The 23882-nt window shown below is 38.5% G+C and overlaps 1 protein-coding gene across 1 annotated transcript; it reads left to right on the forward strand.

Moving 5' to 3' along the window:
- The first annotated feature begins 448 nt into the window (after nt 1-448).
- Nucleotides 449-23882, forward strand: LOC105492102 (lactate dehydrogenase B). Its single transcript, XM_011759002.3, has 8 exons — nt 449-569; nt 4003-4137; nt 12673-12790; nt 14544-14717; nt 16821-16994; nt 20743-20860; nt 22031-22154; nt 23508-23882. Exons 2-8 carry the CDS (start codon nt 4009-4011, stop codon nt 23673-23675), a joined length of 1005 nt encoding a protein of 334 aa, XP_011757304.1. The 5' UTR covers nt 449-569; nt 4003-4008; the 3' UTR covers nt 23676-23882.

Here is a 23882-nt window from a genome sequence, read left to right on the forward strand (position 1 = left end):
ACGAGTAAGCAATCAGTGCGTGTTTGTTGAAACGCGTTGAAAAAAAATAGTCATCTTCATCAAATGAACTTTAAAACGGAGATGATCTAAATTCAGATGTAGTTTTTTAAGTCCTTTAAAGTTTAACTGAAATGCAACATAGAAATGTATTTCTATTTGTACTAAATCTAATTGAACAACATCTAATCGATTTTGTTAAAATCCAGAAGAGTCGGGGATGGGCAAGTTTTAGAAATAACGTGGCCTCCGCATTAAAGAGCCTGCGAGATGTGAGACCAGCTGAGAGCGGAGGCCTCTGGAAGGTGACCCCCTTATCTGGAGGGTGGGGGAGGGAGTGTGCACACTTGAGCCCTTGTCCTTGAAGGGGATTGAGCGAGCCGAGGGGAGGGGTAGGCGGTGCTCGGGTTTCCAATCACAATGGAGAAACCTAAGAGGCTGCGGAGGTTGTGGGGCCCCGCCCCCGCCCCCTCCTCCCTCCTTGCAGAGCCGGCGCCGGAGGAGACGCACGCAGCTCACATTGTGTTCTCCGCACTGCTGTTACTGAGGTCTCCAGTGCCTTCTCCCTCCTGGTAGGTTTCGGCTCAGGATCCTGAATCCTGGCTCACAGAGTAGCCTGGTGGGACGTGCGGGGGAGTAATTGTGTGGGGAGCCGCGGGAAGGAGGAAGAAGCACATCTCTCCTCCGTGGCCTTTCGCTCTGAGCATCCGGCCTCGGGCCCTGACTCTGCCGCTCGGTTTGGGGCGCAGGGCGGGTCGTTCCCAGGCGGAGGAGCAGAAGGCGGAGGGTAGCAGCGGCGGCTTAGGGGAGTTCTATCAGGGGAGAGACTTGCTGCATTTGCAGCTAAAACCGGGCCCTGCTTGTCCTTGGTGGGTTCATGGCGGCCACATCACCCCCACGGCCTGCTGGCGGGAGTCGGGACACGTGCCCAAGTAGCTGGGGGAGGGGGACGGAACCAGGTGGCCTGTGAAGGCTGGACGATCTTTACCTCGAATATTTCAATCTACTACCAAGGTAATAGAGAAATGCCCCTGCACTCGCTGGGATGGGGAGAAAGGCACCTAGATGACCAGCATGTTTGGCGCTGTACTTATCTTTACCCGGCTCTCAGCCTTTCCGGGAGCTATGCGCCAGTTCTTTCCTGCAGGGCCTCTTTTCTTGATGCTTAGGTACTTCGTTTACTTTACCAGCCTTGGGTTCTCCGAGTAAGGAAGTCCTAGACTTGTCCCCACAGACCTTACTCGGGGAAATCTCTAGCTTCTGCCTGCCCTTGTGATCTGCTGTTGTTTGCTGCCTGTACCCTGAGGAGGACATGGTTTGTGCGCGCCGCGAGCAGTACAAGCTGCAGTAAGGGCCTGGGGGATGGGGGGAGGGGAGGAATTCAAAAGCAAAACCTGAATCTTTAAAAGATTACAGTGAGAAAGATTCTTGAAAGAAGATCTTTGTTCCTGAAATTAAGGCACTCGCTTATTTCTAATGATATATATCTACAGCAGTGAGGAGACATAAGGGACCAAGACTCAGACAAATTTTTACCGTTTGTCGTTCTTTTTTTTTTTTTTTTTTTTTTTTTTTTTTTTTTTTTTTTGAGGCAGAGTCTCGCTCTGTCGCCCAGGCTGGAGTGCGGTGGCGCGATCTCAGCTCACTGCAAGCTCCGCCTGCCGGGTCCACGCCAACGTTCTCCTGCCTCAGCCTCCCGAGTAGCTGGGACTACAGGCGCCCACCACCACGCCCGGCTAATTTTTGTTTTTGTATTTTTAGTAGAGACGGAGTTTCACCGTGTTAGGCAGGATGGTCTTGATCTCCTGACGTCGTGATCCGCCTGCCTCGGCCTCCCAAAGTGCTGGGATTACAGGCGTGAGCCACTGCGCCCGGCCGGTTTGTCCTTCTTGTTCCTTGCAGCCTGCACTCTGATGTTGGCACAGGCCCGTATATCATGCAGACCATTTTCTTCTCATTTCTTAAAACTCCTTTGAAGGAAAAATTAAAGAAAAGCACTTCCACCAGAAATATCTGAAAGAAAATCTGACTTGAGCCTTTAAATTGTACTTCCTGAAGTTTTCTAAGTTAAAAGGTCTGTCAGAATAACGAATCTGTATTTAGATAGCCACCGTTTCTGGATTTTCATTTTCCACTGTTTCCTGGGCGCCCTATATACCAAAATGATCGTAAACAGACCATCTGACAACAGTAAACTTAAGGGCAGAACAACTATCCATGTGTGTCCTTCGTTCAAGAAGAGATGCAGCATTCTTTCTTCTGAGCCTGCTTAAAATGCAGGCCCTGGCTGAATTTGCTTCATTTTAAGGTCATCTGTTTGTGGAGACACTTGCACAACATTGCATCTTTCTTCTCTCTTTAGCATCCACTAGGAAACTGTAAGTATGATCTGTAAAGGCGAAAAATCTCGTTTTAATTTATCCTTACAGATGGGAGGAAATATTTTTTGGAAAAAAAGTAGCTATAAGACAAAATAGTTGTTACACCGTTGTCTCAATTCAGATACTTTATTCCAACTCAGAGTCCTGCTAACTCTTACTTTACATATACAGTTAATAAACTAGGTTTATTGCTTAGTCCATTGCGGATTAGAATTAAAAGCTAGACTGGGAAGCACTGGTACAGTTTGAGACAGGTATGGTGGCCTCAGATGCGACAGTCTGACATAAAAAGTAAAAACCAAGTGAAAATAATGGACATTACAATGGGTTGCTAAAATTATAAGTAATAATAATGAAGAAAAGGCTTATTTGCCATCTGTATTCTCTGTTCAAGAAGGGGTGGTATATATTTAGTGTACTATAAATTGCCATGGAATTGATGTTTATTTCTGTAAGTTTTGCTGTTTTTTTCAGTTATCTAGAAAACATATCTGGTTAACTGATGGCACAGATACATTTGTTACTGTGCAGATCATTCATTTTCCAACAGGTTTCCGGTTTTTTTGTTTGTTTGTTTGTTTTTTACATTTTGGGGGTCTTTAATTTCGATGGTTAGACGGAAACTGTTTCAGAGACTGATAGTCTCCTAATGTGATCCCTGAAAGGACAATGTATTAAGTGTCTACTTTCCAAGAAGCTTCTTAGGTACCCTAAAAGGAATTCAGGTTGATATTTTTGCAGACTTTGCATAAAAATTATTGCCATTTTACAGTCACTACGTATTAAGTATGCATTGTATGTACAGTACACTGTAACACATTTTATGTGAGACAAAGTAGAAGAATCAATCCCTGTCTTCCGAGAATGATAATAACCATTAATAGTAGAAATTATGTTCAAAATTGGCCATTTATTCTTTTTATCCAAGCTTAAATATGAGTTAATACTAGACCCAAACTTAGTTTACATAGTTACATATACATTCTTCATAGGGGAAACAAATTAGCTATTTTACACATAAATGTTCAGTTCTTTAGCCAGAAATAGTAACAACCTACTAAATGCATAGACTCATAGGGTGAAGGAAGAAATCCAGTTCTAATGGGCTTCATGAAAGTCTCTACCTTAATGAATTCTTCCATTAAATGGATCTCCTGGTTTTTTGTTTTGTTTTGTTTTTTTCTTTTGAGACGGAGTCTGGCCAGGTTGGAGTGCAGTGGTGCCATCTCAGCTCACTGCAAGCTCCGCCTCCCCGATTCAAGTGATTCTCCTGCCTTAGCCTCCTGAGTAGTTAGGAAGGACTACAGGCGTGTGCCACCACGCCCAGCTAATTTTCGTTTTTTAGTAGAGACGGGGTTTCACCATGTTGGCCAGGATAGTGTCAATCTCTTGACCTCGTGATCCACCTGCCTCTGCCTCCCAAAGTGTTGGGATTACAGGCATGAGCCACCACGCCCAGCCCGGCCTCATGGTTCTTTAAAATACATTCTGCTTTCTAGAATATCATTAGGCTGATTTTAAGTTGTGCTTGAGTTCAGAATTACAACAGTATCATTTTAAGAATGATTTCTATTTGAATTTCCTATGCAGAGATATGTGTAATGTTTTGATTCTTTCCTTGCAGTGTAAAATGGCAACTCTTAAGGAAAAACTCATTGCACCAGTTGCGGAAGAAGAGGCAACAGTCCCAAACAATAAGATCACTGTAGTGGGTGTTGGACAAGTTGGTATGGCGTGTGCTATCAGCATTCTGGGAAAGGTACATTTCAAGAACACCATAGATGATAGAGAAGTTCAGCATGTGTACACAGTTTCTTTGGGCACCTTGGAATTTTATTATATCTCTAAAAGATTTCTTTTTTTCCTGAACAATTTGAAGTTGTAGATGTAATCCCACTTCACTTTTAAATATTTAAGCATGTATTTCCTAAAAGAATTATATTCTCCCTATGTGACCGTAATAGTTACTGCACTTAGAGAGTTTAACACTGATGCAATACTATCATCCAGCATATACTATGAACATTTGAAATTCTCCATGTTGTCAAAAATCTCAAAATCATGCCATTTATAGCTATTTTCACTTCAGTGCGAGATCATGTGTTTCATACACTTGTCATGTCTCTTCTTTAATCTGGAGCTGTTACTCAACCTTTCTTTGTTTCTTCTGTCATTGACATTTTTGTAGCATCCAGGTGAGTTCTGTAGAATGTCCCTCAGTTTGTCTGTCTGATGTTTTCTTGTAATTCAGCTCGGGTTGAATTTATTGGCTGGGATTGGAACTAGGTGATGTCATGTCCTCCTTTGTGCAGACACATGATGCTCAACTTGTATCATTACTGCTGAACTTAATCCCCTGGTTCAAGTGGTCACAGCAAGCCTTCTCTACTGCAAAGATCCCTTTCCATCCTTTAATTAATAAGTAGTCTGTGCATGCATGGCTTTGTGAGTTTGTGGGAATGTTCTGTTAAGCCCTTGAAACAGTTACCTATTGGTTTTATTTTGAAATGATTTCAGATTTACAGAAAATTTGTAAGAATGGTAAAAAAATAAAACTTTCATAAATACTTCACTGACATTTACCAATTCTTAACATTTTATTTATGCTCTCTCACCATATATACATATATACACGTGTGTATATATATGTATGCTCATAGGTAGATAGATTTATAGATACAGAGATCTATAGAAATAGATATAGATGTCCATGATATATGTGTCTATATCTATAGATGGCTTTTTTTCTGAACCATTTGAAAATAAATTGCAGATATTATGCCCTTTACTTCTAAGTCCTTTAGAGCAGCAGTCCCCAACCTTTCTGGCACTAGTGACCAGTTTCGTGGGAGACAATTTTTCCACAGATGTGGGGTGAGGGGATGGTTTCAGGATGAAATTGTTCCACTTCAGATCATCAGGCATTAGCTAGGTTCAGTACTGGCCCGTGACCTTGGTTTTGGGGACCCCTGTTTTAGAGTACATTTCCTTAGAACACATTCTGAGATAATCAGTGCAATTATCAACATCAGGAGATTTAACACTAATAATATACAGTTTTCACCTTCCACTTCAGTTTTTCTTATATACCTCCATAGGCTTTTTGCCTTACCTCATATGTATCCTTTATAGTTCGAACCACAGTTAAGCTTTCTTTAGTTCTCAAAGACTTTTGAGGAAAAAAGCCTTTTTCTTATTTATCTCACTGAATTGATTCCTTATTTCTTCTGCTGGCTGCCTTAAATGTAGGAACAACAAAAACAAAAATGCTGCCTTGCCTTCAGGAGAACACACTGTCCCTTTATATCATATGTAAAGGCTGCCTGAATAACCCCTAACGACGCACGTTTCTGTTTTCAAAGTTTAAATTCTAAAGCAGCAAACTGAAGCTTTACTGAGAAACACTTATCAAAAAAATTAACTAAAAAACGTAGTGGACACCAATGAACGTTTCATCCTTTTGCATTTCCTTCTAGCTAGCTTCAATTGACTTAGGTAACTATCATTTGGGATAGCAGCTCCCTCGATTACAGGGAATTGAAATAACCACAATTTCATGCTCACTGTTCATGCCAATAAAAACAAAAAGTATTCCAGCTTACATCCTTTTGAAAAAAAACATTGAGTATGTGCCATGTTCAAAGATCAAATACTTTATTTTAAACAACCTTAGGAGATAGGAACTGTTCATATACTTGCTGTTGGATGAGATAGTTGATGCTTAACAAGCCTGTCCACAGTCTCACATGTGGCAGTGGTAGAGCTGTATTTTGAACCCAGGGCTCTGAACTCTTCACCGTAGTGACTTGACAATTTTCATTTTATTATTCAATGCTACTGTTTAGGCATTTAGAAAAAAATAAATGCATTCATTAAATACTAGCTAGAGATTTTTCTTTCCTTCTGTTAATCTCAAAACTTGGGCCTTTCAGGAAACTATATCTGAGCTATCATGATTCTATAAGAAGTACCTTTATGATGTTGTAATCATAAATTTTAAATTCTCTTCAGTAAATAATTTAATTGAGACTGTGCCTGGAGTTATTTAACACTTTGGCTCAACTCAAGGGCTTAAGGGAATAGCCCCTGCTGCTACCACAGTTGGAATCTTCAGATTCAGAGACTTTGATTTCTGTCTTTCTGGGTTTTTTTTTTTTTTTTTTTTTGAGACAGAGTCTCACTTTGTCTCCCAGGCTGGAGTGCAGTGGCGGGATCTCAGCTCACTGCAACCTCCACCTCCTGGGTTCAAGCAATTCTCCTGCCTCAGCCTCCTGAGTAGCTAGGACTACAGGCGCGTGGCACCCACGCCCGGCTAATTCTTTGTGTTTTTAGTAGAGACAGGATTTCACCGTGTTAGCCAGGCTGGTCTGGAACTCCTGACCTCATGATCTGCCTTTCTCGGCCTCCCAAAGTGCTGGGATTACAGGTGTGAGCCACTGCGCCCAGCCCTGATATCTGTTTTTCAATCTAGCATTCTTTTTCCTTTTATCTTTTGCAAAATGGAGTACATTGCCTTAGAAATAAAGTGAAGACTATCTAACAAAGAATATTTTTGAAACTATAAGTACAGGAAAGAATGACTTGTTGAAAGATGGTTTTACCAATTAAAAATGTCTAAATATTATTTTAATGGTTAAAGGTAAAAAGTGGTTCAAAATTGTGTTAATACATGGTAAAGATTAGAAATCCCACTAGCTTAATAGAGAAAGGAAAATAACTCTGCATGTGGGTGTTTCTATATTACTTCATTTATTCCTTTCTGTAACCTGTCAGAGGATATTGTCATCTATATCTTATGGTTGAAAAAAACAAAAACCAAACACCCAAGATGATACAGATAGTAAATGCCAGATCTGGCCTTTTGGAGCTCATAGATGGTGTACTTCGCCCCCAGAAATTAAATGAAAGTATAGCATCGGAGAGGTTGAGGAGGGACATGCATGAGCTAGATTCGCGAAGCCCACTAAGGCTCCCTAGTAGTGTCCCACCGTATGAAGACTTGGTTATTTTTGGCTTCTACTTTTGCCCACTCTCTGCAGCCCGTTGCTTATATAATAACTATAGAGAGCTTTCATAAAACTAGTGGCTCCCCTACTTAAAACTCTCCAGTCATTTTACAGTGCACATATGCTGCACACATACATAAAATCCCATGAGGCCTCACAGATGCCTCCCTGCCTGTTTCTCAGAGTAAAGCAATGGAACACAGAATTCCAGGGGCACCATACACACGCAGGCAGCAGACCTGCTGGTGCAACGTGGTGGTACCATCTCTGACTTCATCTCTTCTGTTTTTCTTCTGCCTCCCAAATGCCAATCTCATTTTTGCTTAAACTGTTTTACTTGCATTTCCCTTCACGTGGGATGTTCTTCCCTAGGCCACAGGGTTGACCCCTTCCTATCATTTAGATCTTACTGCAAATGCATGCTTGTGCAGGGAGGCCATCCTTGCCTTCCGATATAAGAGTAAACTTCCTTCCCAGTAGCTTCAACATCTTCCTGCCTTATACTCTTTTTTTTTTTTTTTTTTTTGAGACAGAGTCTCGCTCTGTCACCCAGGCTGGAGTACAGTGGCGGGATCTCAGCTCACTGCAAGCTCCACCTCCTGGATTCACGCCATTCTCCTGCCTCAGCCTCCCGAGTAGCTGGGACTACAGGCGCCCGCCACCTCGCCCGGCTAGTTTTTTTGTATTTTTTAGTAGAGACGGAGTTTCACCGTGTTAGCAAGGATGGTCTCGATCTCCTGTCCTCGTGATCCGCCCGTCTCGGCCTCCCAAAGTGCTGGGATTACAGGCTTGAGCCACCGCGCCCGGCGTCCCGCCTTGTGCTCTTAAGAGGATTTCTACCTTCAGAGCTTAGCCTGATTTGTTGTTTGTTTAATTCCTGTTTCCTTCCTGATACATTCCATGGCTTCAGAGACTTTATCCTAACTGTATACCCGAGTAGCAGGATAATGCCAGGCACTTATATGATAAATAAATGAATACTTCTGCTATTACTTGTAAGCTGCACTCATTTTGTCAAACTTTGGTCATGGCTTTATCTTCTTCTGCCAGACTTTACTTTTGCCCCATTATCCATCTCAGACTCTGCATTTTAACCACCAAGAGAGGAGGATCTGAATGTCGAACTCATCGTGTTGTAGGGGTCATGAAGAGCTTTGAGGCAAGATTATCATAAATCCTTAGCTTCTAAGTCTGTCTTTGGTTTGAGTGTTTATCCTTGCTTCAGTCAACTGTAGCCATGTTCTTGTGGACAAACACAGTATAACAAAGCTCTTAAGAGGAGCAAGGTAGGTACAACGACAAACTGCAAAGTAATTTTATGGTGCAAGACTTGGCTTAAAAGTAAAACATAATTAAAATTTGGTATTTGTACAACCCACTTTTGGTATTTCAGCCAGAAACATGCTCAAATAGTATTTAATAATAATGTAGAAGTAGCATTTCAGAGGGGAAGAAACAAACTATTGAATAAATGGCACTTACCATTTAGCTAATTATTTGAGAAAGGTATACCTTTTCCTCCCGCAAAATTGTATGCATACTAAATAAACACTTGGAGATATATATATACATATATATATATATTTTTTTTTTCCTCTTGAGAGAGAGAGTCTTACTCTGTCACCTAGGCTGGAGCACAGTAGCACAATCTCTGCTCACTGCAACCTCTGCCTCTCGGATTGAAGTGATTCTCCTGTCTCAGCCTCCGGAGTAGCTGGGATTACAGGTGCATGCCACCATGCCCGGCTAATTTTTGTATTTTTAGTAGAGACAGGCTTTCACTATGTTGGCCAGGCTGGTCTCAAACTCCTGACCTCAGGTGATCTGCCTGCCTCGGCCCCCCAAAATGCTGGGATTATAGGCATGAGCCACCACGCCTGGCCAACACTTAGGTGTAAAAATGAAACCATCAAATATTAAGGCACTCGTGGTAGTGGAAGAGGCAGAATATACAGCTGTGTCTGGTCCACACAGGACTTTAGATTAAAAGCCTTTTTGTTAAGTCTGTCACAGAAGTAGAGTAAAAATAAATACGTTTTTAAAAGCCATTTTAGTGATATATTAAGCAAGCTTTCAACAGTGGTTTTCTTGGTATCTAAGTGACCTTGATCCATAGTAAGAATACTGCTTTTGCAGTTAATCTAAACCTTGCCATTTTATTTTTTTATTTTTTTATTTTTATTTTTATTTATTTATTTATTTATTTATTTATTTATTTATTTATTTTTATTTATTTTTTTTTTTTTTGAGACGGAGTCTCGCTGTGTCGCCCAGGCTGGAGTGCAGTGGCCGGATCTCAGCTCACTGCAAGCTCTGCCTCCCGGGTTTTTACGCCATTCTCCTGCCTCAGCCTCCCGAGTAGCCGGGACTACAGGCGCCCGCCACCTCGCCCGGCTAGTTTTTTGTATTTTTTAGTAGAGACGGGGTTTCACCGTGTTAGCCAGGATGGTCTCGAACTCCTGACCTCGTGATCCGCCCGTCTCGGCCTCCCAAAGTGCTGGGATTACAGGCTTGAGCCACCGCGCCCGGCCATTTTTATTTTTTTTTGAGACGGAGTCTTGCTCTGTAGCCCGGGCTGGAGTGCAGTGGCCAGATCTCAGCTCACTGCAAGCTCCGCCTCCCGGGTTTACGCCATTCTCCTGCCTCAGCCTCCGGAGTAGCTGGGACTACAGGCGCCCGCCACCTCACCCGGCTAGTTTTTTGTATTTTTAGTAGAGAAGGGGTTTCACCGTGTTAGCCAGGATGGTCTCGATCTCCTGACCTCGTGATCCGCCCGTCTCAGCCTCCCAAAGTGCTGGGATTACAGGCTTGAGCCACCGCGCCCGGCCCACCTTGCCATTTTAAACATACTTACAGCTTAAGTGAAATATATGTATGGTAAATTCATTTTATAAAATATGTGAATACAGATTTATTTAAGCCAAACAATAGGTCGAGTACTTAGGCACACGTCTTCTATTTGCATGCCTCTGGATTTGGGTGATATTCAGTGCTGCAGATGCAGCTACATTCAGTGTTACAATTATTATTATTTAAGTGTTGGATCTCTTCCTTCCTTTTCAGCCGCGAATGCACTTCTCAGGCAATTCTCTACACCCACTGAAACAAAGAGACAGGATCTGAGATCCTGTGACATCCTTTTCTACTTAAGCACTAAATTGTTTTGCCCTGTTGACTTCAGCAGCACACATGTGATGTTACTAAAATAAGAGTGATATTCCCAGTGCTCAGTACCTTAATAGAATCGTTATAGCTGTTATCAAGTTGTATTGCATTAATTTAGGACCTAAAAAACACAAATGAGAACTTTGTGTGCTCTTATCAGCAATTGCAAAGAACGAAAGCAGCTTTAAAGGTGTCAAAACGTCTTTAAGGAAAACTGGATAAAAATTCATGCCAGTATTTGATATACATCGAAATGAGGAAATGTTTTGTACCTGATCCCCAACTCACAGAGTGGTCATTTCAAAAATCTGCAAGTAATTTGATTGCTCCCGATCATCGGGAGGCCTCAGTCTTAGAGAAACCCTCACAAGCAAGCCCACTGTAACTCACTTCATGAGATCAGGCAGCCACTTAGATTTTAGCAACAGAGGACAGTGTTTATTCATTGTCCTAAGCGGAGCGAGACTTGCTTTATCTAGCAAGCTAAGTAGGTCAACTTTTCTTATTGGTTGTCTCCCAGCTCTAAGTGCTTCCTGAACTCCAGTTACTTACCCACCGCCCCCCCACACCCCCGTCCCCCACTCCTCCATTAATACCCTTCACCTGTGTAGCTGATCACACTACTATTCTTAGAAGAGGTTGACCCTTGAACAGCATGGGCTGGTTCATTTACAGGCAGATTTTTTTTTTCAGCCAAAAGTATATTGAAAATACAGTATTCAGGGGATGCGAAACCCACATATATGGAGAGTCTTTTGCATCCTGTGAGTACTGTCCTTTCTGTATACTTGATTATGCCCAGATTTTGGTACACTCGGGAGTCCTAGAACCAATCCCTTGAGGATCATATATTGAGGAATGACTGTAATGGCATTTTAAACTGGGCCCCAGAATTGAAATATTTTACTTAGCTGATATTTTTGCTAACAGCCGTAACAACAGTAAAAGCAAGGACTCTGGTGATGTTTCAATAGGAGGGATAACCATTTTATAAATAGTATAAATTATGATTCCATAAGATAATGGAGGAGTTTCATAGGTGAAAGGTTGCTTAGATGCATGTAAACCAACCACCTTTTTTTTCCTTTTTTTCTTTCACTTTTATGTAGACAACCACCTCTTTTTTTCCTTTTTTTTCTTTCACTTTTATGTAGACATTCTGAGAACATTTAAAAAGTTAATAATTCCAGGCCCAGCGCTGCCTATTCCAGGCCAGGCCTGTAATCCCAGCACTTTGGGAGACTGAGGTCAGGAGTTCAATACCAGCCTGGGCAACATGGCAAAACACCATCTCTACTAAAAATACAAAAATAACTGGGTATGGTGGCATGTACCTGTGATCTCAGCTACTCAGGAGGCTGAGGCTGGAAAATCACTTGAACCTGGGAGGTGGAGATTGCAGTGAGCTGAGATGGCACCACTGCACTCCAGCCTGGGCAACAGAGTGAGACTCTGTCTCAAAAAAAAAAAAAAAAATTATGACTCCAGATCAAGATTAAATAGATTCATTACTTTAGATTGTATTTTGAGTGGGGTACAGAGAATGACAATTGGAATAGAAAACAAAAGAAATCTGAGACTGGACAAATCTCAGGCACAGATTTGGAGTGATCTCATGAAAAAACCTCCCAGTCCTAGATTCTTCTGCCCATAAAACTCTCCTTCCTTTCCCCACCAAGACATTTGAGTGGATCAGAGCCACCCTGAAAATTCCAAGCTTCAGCCTGGGTTCAAATCCCGGTGATTTAAGCCAAATCTACCCTCTCAGAAAGCCTCCAAATTGGGGTGACCTCAAGGATGGACACATCACCCAAGGTTGTTTCTGGGCCTGAGTGTATTTTTGTTTTCACCGTTCCCTCCCGCTTAATATATAGACTTGTATTCAGTAGGCCTACTCCTGAACTAAGCTGGTTTCCTAATGAATCTTTAAGTCTACATGTTCTTAAAGTATAGTTTGTACCATGTGACCTGAATCCTTGTTGAGTATCCAAGTCCATGGTAAAATTCCCAAGATGTTTAGACCTTGGTGCTTAGCCATGTTAAAGATCTTTCTGTGGGTTAGATTGTGAGCTGAGGCATCCTCGAGTGGCTTAGGGTTCTAATGCCTGTTTTTACGTTTACAGTCTCTGGCTGATGAACTTGCTCTTGTGGATGTTTTGGAAGATAAGCTTAAAGGAGAAATGATGGATCTGCAGCATGGGAGCTTATTTCTTCAGACGCCTAAAATTGTGGCAGATAAAGGTAATTTCACTTAATTCCCAAAGTGATCTAATATTTTTTCATGCCCCCAAAAACACACTTGGAATGCGTCTTACAGCCTAATAGATTTATTTGTAAGTAGGAAAAGTTTTGGAACAGTTATTTCAATAACTGTCAATAAGATATTTATAATCTAGTAAATTCAAATTATTGCAAAATTGTTATTATAAAATATTTCCCCTTTTTTCCTCATTTTATAAAAAGCTCTTCTTATTGCCCTTCTTATTTCTCTACCATATTCTACTTTTTATTTCTCATACATTTTATATATGCTTATTAATGGACAGCTACCTAAAATGAGTTTGCTAGCCAGAAATGATCACTGATATGTCACCAACAGGAAATAACAAATTGGATTCATAGCATTGTTTGGCTTATTTTACCACCTTTCTTCTATAGGCCAATTTTCTTTCATCCATTTCTAGAAACCCACTTGCTACTACTAAAATGTACATGTAGCAAATTGACATTTTCCCATTGGAAGTATATGTAGAAAATGGTTATGTATTCCACACTCCACACTGCCACACTAGTTATCTTTATCCTAAAGCAGATGCTTAAAGATTTCTTATCTTTTTATAAACCTTTGTCTGTATTCTAAAACCTCTAGCAGGGCCTGCACAGCTCTCAATTTTAATATAACCTGCGTTTCCTCATGGCTCATCATCCTCCTCTCCTCCCTCAGTCTCTTATAAAATTAGTCTTCCCATCCTGGTGAATCTGGTGTCGGCAGTTTCTTTTCTTCTGGGTCCAGTTTATCGTCAAGGTCAAACTCACTTCTGTTAACCCTCTCCCATATACGTTCTACACATTTGATATGTAAGATTTTGGGCTATTGTATTATAACGGCTTGTTGTGTGTATCTGAGAACCGGCCTGTTTTCGACCCCAGAAGTATTGGTATAAAGTAATTTCAATGCCTTGAAGAAACTAAATAATAGCTATTATTTATAAATTTGTAACATTCTGGGTACTGTGTGAAACATTTTGCACATATTATTTCATCTTACTTCATCTTTACAACAACCGTAGGAAATGTAGGGACTATAACTACTACCATTTTATGGGAGAGGAACCTGCCAAAGTATTAACCATCAAAAGCCACATTGTAACCTAGTTTAATTATGCGAATCATCCATAGCTATTGAGTCAAATGACCACATCAAATCGTGATATCTGTGTATTTTGAAAAAGGACACACTTCCTTAAGAAAAAAGAAATCTCCAGGGAAACTTGCAGTGCTAAAAAGCGAATAAGCTTCCTAAAAATATTGAGTATTAGAAATCCAAGTTTTAGTTTCCAGACAAAACCAAACACTTCAGTGCCTTCCTTCCCTTCCTAAATTTAACTTTTTAAGATAAAATAAAAGTAACTTAAGATTGATTGGTTTTGGGTTTTGTTTTATTTTTTTGATGTCTACCTATTGGAGTCACTGTTTACACTTCATTTTATCCCTGACAATTCATTGAATTCGTAGCCAAAACCATACTTTGGGGTCATCTTTATTTCCTTTATTTTCTGAGGCAGTTTGATGTTTGGATTATTGCAGTGTAGCTCAAGGGAGAAAAATCAAGCCACAGGAACATTGAACTTCAAGCCCTTACAATACAGAAAACTTAATTCACATATATGTTCTAGAAGCTTATGTATGGTTAGGCTTTTAGAGCATGTCATATAGGATATGTTTTAATGAAGAGTTGCATTTAAAGTACCTGTTTTTGCCTTTCTTTTTAAAGATTATTCTGTGACTGCCAATTCCAAGATTGTAGTGGTAACTGCAGGAGTCCGTCAGCAAGAAGGGGAGAGTCGGCTCAATCTGGTGCAGAGAAATGTTAATGTCTTCAAATTCATTATTCCTCAGATCGTCAAGTACAGTCCTGATTGCATCATAATTGTGGTTTCCAACCCAGGTATTATTGTAACACTTAAGTCTCTGTTCTGTTAAGTTCAGTGTTCTGGTGTTTTTGTGGTTATTGTTTTGGACTAAAATCAGTCCCAGTATTCATTTACAGAAGCAATTTACATGTCTTCTTTTATTGGCCCTAAATAGTGGTGTTTGCAAAACAAATACCTCTGTCCCAGGCCAAATGTTCAAAAAATGTGACAAGAGTTTTATGTAAAGCAATGTCATGTTTTTGCTTCATCTCGCTTGGTTATAGATTCTAAAGGCTTTTAAAACTTTTTTATAAAGATTATCCTGGGATGGAGAATGAAGCATTCGAATGTAGCTTCAGTTCATAAGAAACATTTTAACATATTTGACCTTTCATTTTCTGAAAAATCCCATTATACAGAATTGAAACAGATCAACTTTGAAAAGAAGTATATAAGAAAGCCATTAAACAATTCTGGTTTAAAGATAGAAATAGACTGAATTGATGGACAGATATATGCTAACACCAAATGCTCTGACTTAAAAATTGCTTTCCTTGCTAACTTAACATCTACAGGATGAACATTAAACCTTCTAACTAGAAAGAATGCACTTTTTTAGCCTTAACAGCTAAAATGTGCTCTATTTGATACTGCTTTTATCTATAGTTTGCCACCAAAATTACTGCATGTTGGTGAGCATAGCAGGTACATTGAGAAAACAGTAAATAAACTGGACTGATTATCTCTTACACTTCACATAGAGAAACTTTGTGAATAAGAGCTAGGGGAATCCCCACAGTGTCTTGAGTATTGAGAGTTGAGAGCCAGCGAGGACAGAGGTTATTTCCATATTTTTACTCTCTGCAAACCAAGGTTGGAGTTTATTAAATGGTTCAGTCTTATATATAAAACGTCTCATAAATATATATGTGCCAGGCCGGGCACGGTGACTCACGCCTGTAATCCCAGCACCTTGGGAGGCCCAGACGGGCGGATCACGAGGTCAGGAGATCGAGACCACCTTGGCTAACACGGTGAAACCCTAGCTCTACTAAAAATACAAAAAATTAGCCGGGCGAGGTGGCGGGCGCCTGTAGTCCCAGCTACTCCGGAGGCGGAGGCAGGAGAATAGCTTGAACCCGAGAGGCGGAGCTTGCAGTGAGCCGAGATCGCGCCACTGCACTCCAGCCTGGGCGACAGAGCCAGACTCCGTTTCAAAAACAAAACAAAACAAAAAATCAGGTAGATGTAGAATAGGAATGATAAGTAGCTGGCACATAGTAAGTTCTGCATCCTGTGCCTCAGGCAGGCATCACTAAATGATTATACAACTTTCTAGATATAGCTTCACAGCTGGATTTTCCAGGGAGTCACTTCCACTGAATCAAAGTTGGCAAGGAAAAGTTATCCAGTACCAAATGTCCTTGAATTATCATAGCCATTGTCTACAGAGTAGTGTGGGGGTGGGGGCTGCAGCATTAACTTTCAGCTCTTCACCTTCCTTGTGTGCACATTTTTTACTTTTTACATCTTAGCCTGCAAGTGCTGTGATCCTATCTGGATCAACAGAAGTTTTATCTCTGGTTTTAAGGCTATGCCATGCTGGAGCAAAGGTTCTGACATAGATGTTCTTTTATTAAATAGAAATGTTTAATACTATGTATTATCATAATTGTTTACTGAAGAATTCCTCATGCCCAGAAAAATTTATGGTAGCAAGATTTGGAAGTTTAGTAATCAAAGGCTTCTTGATTTATGATGACAATCATAATTACGAATGTTACAATTGGTGGAAACTTAACTGACAACCTGGTTCAACCTGTTTCCTTTTTTTCAACTTGAAGTTAATCAATCTGCAAGGTTCTTATGTATTCTTGTTTCACATAATAATGCAAATGTGAAAGCACAGTATTGCATTTTTCATGTCTTGCCATCTTCATGTAAGGCTTAAAAGCTTGTTTTTGTCTCTCTCATTCCTGTTCCCTCTAACAATGAAAAGTTGAAGTATTTACATCTTTCTGGCCACATCTCATTTGAGGAATGGGGAAGTGGGAAAAGGGAAGCCAGGGCACCCCAAGCTGCCTAACAGTCGAAGCTGGTTTTGGTTTACTTACATATATTATTTCCAAAATTTTTAGTGGACATTCTTACATATGTTACCTGGAAACTAAGTGGATTACCCAAACACCGCGTGATTGGAAGTGGATGTAATCTGGATTCTGCTAGATTTCGCTACCTTATGGCTGAAAAACTTGGCATTCATCCCAGCAGCTGCCATGGATGGATTTTGGGGGAACATGGCGACTCAAGTGGTAAAGAAAAAAAAAGAAAAAATTACTTATGATATTGGTTTTAGCAGTTTGAATTTTTAATTTTATTTCAAATTTTATTTTTATGGACTTTGTATTTAAGAACAGTTGCAAAAATAGTTACTTTTCTATTATATTGCATATTGCTTTATCATTTACTCTCTCATCTATCTGTCTATCTACCTATCATCATCTGTCTTTACCCTGATCAATTAAGCATAAATCAGTTCCCTCACCTTTTTCTCCATAAGTTCTTTAGTGTGTATTGCCTCAAAACAAAGGTTTTCTTTTTCATAACCACAGTACACTTAGCAAAATCAGGAACTGTAACCCTGAAACAATATCATCTAATCCAGAGTCCATTATTCACATGTTACCAACTGTCTCAGTAGTGTCCTCTAAAGCTTTTTTCCTAATTCAGAATCCATTCTAGGCTCACACATTACATCTACTGTATCTCCTTACCCTCCTTCATTCCGGAACAGTTTCTCAGTCTATCTCTGTTTCTCATGATCTGACATTTTTGAAAAGTTATGTGAGTTATTTTGTGGAATGCCCATCAATTTAGATTTGTCTGATTGTTTCTTTATCATTAGGTTGAGCTATGAACTTTTGGTGCAAATATCACAGAAATGACCCTATAGCTTTCTCATGGCATCACATCCAAAGGCATGTAATGTCAGTGTGGCCAACAATTGGTGGCACTAACTGTGATAACTCAGTTAAGGTTGTATTTTGTCAGGTTACTCTGTGTGAAGTTACTACTTTTCCTTTATAATTTATGAGTAATTTATGGGAAGATGTTTTGATGCTGACTAGGAAAATGATTCCTCATCAATTTTTCTCTACTAAATTTAGCATCTATTAATGATTTGTGGTTGAATAAATTATTACCTTGATAGTTGTCAAACATGATCTACTAATTCCATCATTTATTCTATATTGGTTAGTTGCACTCTACTGTAAGACAGAACTTTTTCTTCTTCCCTCTTTATTTATTCATTTGTTGATATCAGTATGGCCTCAGATTTTTACTTCATGTCCAAAATATTCTGTCACTATCATTTGTAATGCTCAAGTTGTCCCAAGCTTTTCAAACTGACTCTTATGTCTTTTTTTTTTTCTTAACATTTCCCATCATTTTTTGAGCACTTTCTTGCACAATAAGTTGCACCAGTCTCATTTTGAACTTTCCCCTGCCCAGCACTAGAATCAGCTGTTGCCCTAATGAGCCCTGTTTCCTTTTAGTGAGGAATGCTCCTTAGAAACCAAGATTAGGGCATAGGTATGCTTGTGCTACTGGTATATCTTTGCTTCTAGGCCCTTTGAGTACAGAGAGCTATTACATCCATTGTGTTTGCTGAAGGAGGAATGAATTAGGTAACAAAAGCTTATAAATAACTTGTGTCTACTCTTCTATAATGTAAAATAAACCTTATCTCAAATGAAATTTTGTTTTTAATAAACTATTAATTTTAACTGTCAAGTAGTAAGAAACTACGATAAAACTAAATATTTTCTTTAGGAACTTAAAGAATTGCACATAAGGCCGGGCGCGGTGGCTCAAGCCTGTAATCCCAGTACTTTGGGAGGCCGAGACGGGTGGATCACTAGGTCAGAAGATCGAGACCATCCTGGCTAACACGGTGAAACCCCGTCTCTACTAAAAAATACAAAAAACTAGCCGGGCGAGGTGGCGGGCGCCTGTAGTCCCAGCTACTCAGGAGGCTGAGGCAGGAGAATGGCCCGAACCCGGGAGGCGGAGCTTGCAGTGAGCTGAGACCCGGCCACTGCACTCCAGCCTGGGCGACAGAGCGAGACTCCGTCTCAAAAAAAAAAAAAAAAAAAAAAAAAAAAAAAAAAAAGAATTGCCCATAAATTAGTAATTCAAAAAGAGCAACATTAAAATCACATTACACTTTTTTTAGTGCTTCGTGTTGAGACAAAAACTATATTATAAATGTTTTAAATTAATATTTTTCTCATTTAAATTAATATTTATATTTTGAACAATTTTATGTAAAACTGGTTTTGAACAATTTTGATTCTGTTTCATAGATCTAAATCTATTAAACCACAATATATTGAATAAGCTTGTGGTAAAAAAAATAATAATAAAATCATGCAATATTGAAACTAATAATTTAAAATATTTTGTTAATAATGATGGTAAATAATACTTTTATTTGACTGAATTCATTTCTGCCATATATGTAAAGCAATATTTTCTCCCAGTAAGCTCAAAGTATAAATCTTCCTTTGAATTCAGTGGGAGTTTGAAATGCAATTTCAGTAAAGGGTTTATCTTGGTGTTATAAGAATTTGTTCTTGAAGTTATAGCATAATTTATTTTTGCTTTTTTATATGATAATGCTGACTTTTTTTCTGACACATCATATCACTTTATTCAAGAATTCTTTACCTCCAAGGACTCGTCTGAATTTTTGTCTGGTTAAATTGTAATGGTCCTATGTGTCTCTCTTGATCAGATTAATTTGAGCATGGAAAGATTTTAGCAAGTCAGCTCGGTAACTTTAAGTTCGGCTCTCCCATCTTAACAAGATAATGTGACTAGCAAGTTCTTAACTTCTCTGAACCTGTTTCCTCATCTATAAAATAAAGATAATTATGCCACCTATGTACTATATAAAAAGTACTTAGTACAATGTCAGGTGTACAGTAAAAGTTCAGTAAATGCTGGGTATAGTTTATACATTGCTAGGCCTATAGATAAGAAGTGATATTACATGTTCTCTAGTTCAAGACTTTAATTTTAGTGAGAAAAAAAAAAAGGTAAGTAGGTTAAGTAGCCATTGAAGATCTTTTTGTTAATGCCATATCTACAACTAGAATTATGTCTTCTGATTCCTGTCTAATGTTCTATTCTCTTATGGCTGTTATTTTTCCCAAAACATCTTTTTAAAAATTTTCATGTTGATCTATATTGTGTACGTAGAATGAAAGAGAATTAAACCATGCTCACTAGACATGATTATGCCGATTTCACAATTTTCATCAACAATTGTGAAAATATCCAATTACCCTGACTTGCCAGAAGTTGTGGACTAAAAGGGGATCTTATTTAGCTATAAATTGCTTTTTCCTTCATATCTGTTTCAACCGTACTAGATTCTACCCCACACTTTTGCTCTTATTTCCAGAGTCTACAATGTTCTCCTCCAAAGGTCTCCAAGGAACGTATAATTTAAGGTTTAAGGGCCAATTCAAAGGCCTGTTTTGTGTAGTTCTTTCTGATACTCTTCTCCCTTAAATTAAGTAGACCCTTATTTATAATTTTTACCCCACTTTCATAATTGTGCTTTATTTGGGTTTTATTCTAGGATTTTTTTCTTTACTCTAGAATAAAGGAGCATATATTAGAAAAATATGGAGGAGAAAAGTTACACATTCCTCAAACCAAAAGTTTAGCATAGTCCCCGACTAGAATCCCTGTGATTTCACACACCTAGAGAGAAGCAAAGATTTTTATTTTCTCTGTAACTATGACACAGCAATTTGGCTTTGCACTAAAATTCTTGACATTTAAAAGGTCAGACATGTTGCTATTTGAAGGCAAATGTCAGTCTTTTGGGGGACTATACTGGAATCCACTGGAGAGTCACTTATTGGAGCAGTTCCAGTTGATATTCAGTAACTTGCATCATAGGTGAAATTGAACTAAAAGAAGAAAAGATTTTTAAAAATAATGTCAGAAATATCTGCAATGCCTTTTTTTTTTTTTTTTAAACAGTGGCTGTGTGGAGTGGCGTGAATGTGGCAGGTGTTTCTCTCCAAGAATTGAATCCAGAAATGGGAACGGACAATGATAGTGAAAATTGGAAGGAAGTGCATAAGATGGTGGTTGAAAGGTAAGTGAAAGAGCTTGATTTTAGATGATTAGTTTCAACTCCAGTTAAATAAAATTATAAACATTTTCCATGGCTGTCTGCTCAGATAAACTCTTAATGTTGTAATTATGCAGCTTTTGAAACTTTTTGAAAGCTTTTGAAACTGATAAGACTTTTACACTGGTCAAACTTGTTATGCCAGTCTCCCTAGGGAAAGTAAATATTTTCTCTAGCGAAACTATTGTAGAGGTAAGAGGAGCAAAATGTGGAATTAACAAGTAAGAGGAGTCTTCAGATTGCCTCCTCGACAAATAAAGTTGATTTATTTAGAAAAGTAAACTTAGACACTATTGGTTTCATAATTGGCCAAAATAAATAAACTTGCTGGCTGATTGCTAACAGTGTTTAAGTTTTAATAACAAGACTAACTGATGTCTCAATTATAGAATCATTTTGTTCAATTTTAGTAATTTTTTTTTTTTTTCAGGAATTTGACCTATATGTGGAGAAAAAGAACCACAAAAAAGTTGAAAGAGTCTTTATAATTTCAATTAACATATCCCTTTATTTTACAAGTGAGAAAACTATGGCTCACCCAGATAATGTAACTGGCCAAAGTCTTCTAATGATTGGGCGTCAATTGCATTAAATCCTAATTTTCTGATACTTAGCTAGAGTTATTCCTGCTACTTCTCAAGTACCAGGGCCTTTATGGGTTTTGAGAGCTACAATTTGTGCTGAAAAAAACTGCCAGGCAAGATACTGTTACCACTTTTATTAGTTAGTTGATTGTAATATGTTAGGTGACAATGGCAAGTGGGACCTCACAATTGAGATATATTTTGTCCATTCACTTTTATTGTTTCCTGGTTTTATGTGTTTGGAAATATGTTTACAAATTTGTTAACAATATTGGAAAACATATATTTTTACCACAGTGACTTTATAAATCTTATATAATAAACTAAAGTTATCAAGCATTTATATAGTGTTTACCATGTAGTGCTTGCAGTTTGAAGCATTTTACATATATATTCACTCATTTAACACTCAAGAAGGGAACACTAAGGCAAGAAAGGGTAAATAATTTGCCCAAGATTATAGTTAGAGACAGAGCAGGTGTCAAAGTCAGGTCTGGTTTCAGTAATGATTGAGTCTTATTTCAGTGATGTCTGTTATAATTTTTTTAAGTGCCTATGAAGTCATCAAGCTAAAAGGATATACCAACTGGGCTATTGGATTAAGTGTGGCTGATCTTATTGAATCCATGTTGAAAAATCTATCCAGGATTCATCCCGTGTCAACAATGGTAAAGGTAAGACAAACTACTACAAAATATAATAATGTGATTTCTAGCATTGTATTCTACAAAAAGATTCATTTAAAGAGGCCCAGACTGGATAAAATCATAGTTCACGGTTATTTCTGTCTCTCAAGGTTTTATGTAAACTATTCTCATTTTCCAACAGAAGTCTTGGACAACAAGGGCAGAAAACTTACAGAATCTAAGACATTCAATAAATTGTTGTCATTCTTTATATAATTAATATTAACTCTGGATCTTTACTTAGCACATTCTTAAAGTATTGATCATTTGAATAAGCGTAATAGAGTTTCATTTAAAGTTGGTGTACTAAACTCTAGATTGTCTTTCATATAGCACTTGGTATCTTAGCAAATACAGTTTAATTCAAAAGCTGTGGAGCAAATGCACAAAACAGGTAGAAGTTATTTTTTAATATACTTAAAACTAAAAGTATATTAAAATATTTGGAAGACAACTGAGTCATTTTCCACAAGTCAGTGTAAATCAAGTGTGTCAATAATTGGGTAATTACTGAGTCTTCGGGTACAAATATAGGAATTTGTTTATTCTGTCTAGTTTTGTGTATGTACAAAAGTTTGGAAATTAGAAGTTTAAAAACTTATGTTAAGGTATGTTTAATATAGTTATATAGTTAAATTGACTCTGAATAAATTGCCCACACGAACTGGTAAAGTGTTTTGGAAATTTTGTCTGTTTGTTTGTTTGTTTTTGCAATTCTTGGGTGTTCCAAGCATCTTGCCTTTTAATGGTCTTTAACTGTTACCCAGGACCTCATAGGTTGGCTACCACCTGAAATTTCTTCCTAACTAAAAGTCTTTAAGCAACTTAAAATGTCATAGAAAGTAATCCATTAAGAACCACAATTAAAAGCAATTTAATTTGAAGACTCATATATCAAAATTTATTAAAGTGTTTTTAAGTAGAAGAGCAGTGTTCAATAAAATACATATATAATAAAATTAAATAAGTACTTGTTACGTACAAATATCTAATTTTCTCATAGTGTATGTTTGCACATTCTGTGTATAAAACCTAATTCAAAACATAAGTATTGGGGAAATGTGGACCTGTAAGTGATGAAAATTAGATTAGGGAATGAGTTCATGCCTATCAAGTTTACTACAATTCTTTCTGTTGAAACATCGGACCTTTGATTATTTTTTCCCCCTCTTTAGAGTTGAGATCTTGCTCTGTCACCCAGGCTAGAGAGTAGTACTACTGTCATAGCTCACTGAAACTTCAAACTCCTGAGCTCAAACAGTCCTCCCGCCTCAGCCTCCTGTCTTTGATCATTTTTACTTAGTTTCATGTCTTAATCTCAATGCTTTGTTGTTGTGGCAGGGGATGTATGGCATCGAGAATGAAGTCTTCCTGAGCCTTCCATGTATCCTCAATGCCCGAGGATTAACCAGCGTTATCAACCAGAAGCTAAAGGATGATGAAGTTGCTCAGCTCAAGAAAAGTGCGGATACCCTGTGGGACATCCAGAAGGACCTAAAAGACCTGTGACTACTGGGCTCTAGGCTATAGAAATTTTAAAACTACAATGTTATTAACTCTGAGCCTTTAGTTTTCATCTGTGTACATGGATTGCAGTTTGCTTTGATCTTCTTCAATATGTGAATTTGGGCTCATAGAATCAAAGCCTATGCTTGGTTTAATGCTTGCAATATGAGCTCTTGAACAAATAAAATTAACTATTGTAGTGTACTTCTA

Source organism: Macaca nemestrina, chromosome 10 (genome assembly GCF_043159975.1).
Source record: "Macaca nemestrina isolate mMacNem1 chromosome 10, mMacNem.hap1, whole genome shotgun sequence".
In the NCBI taxonomy this organism is placed as follows: domain Eukaryota; kingdom Metazoa; phylum Chordata; class Mammalia; order Primates; family Cercopithecidae; genus Macaca; species Macaca nemestrina.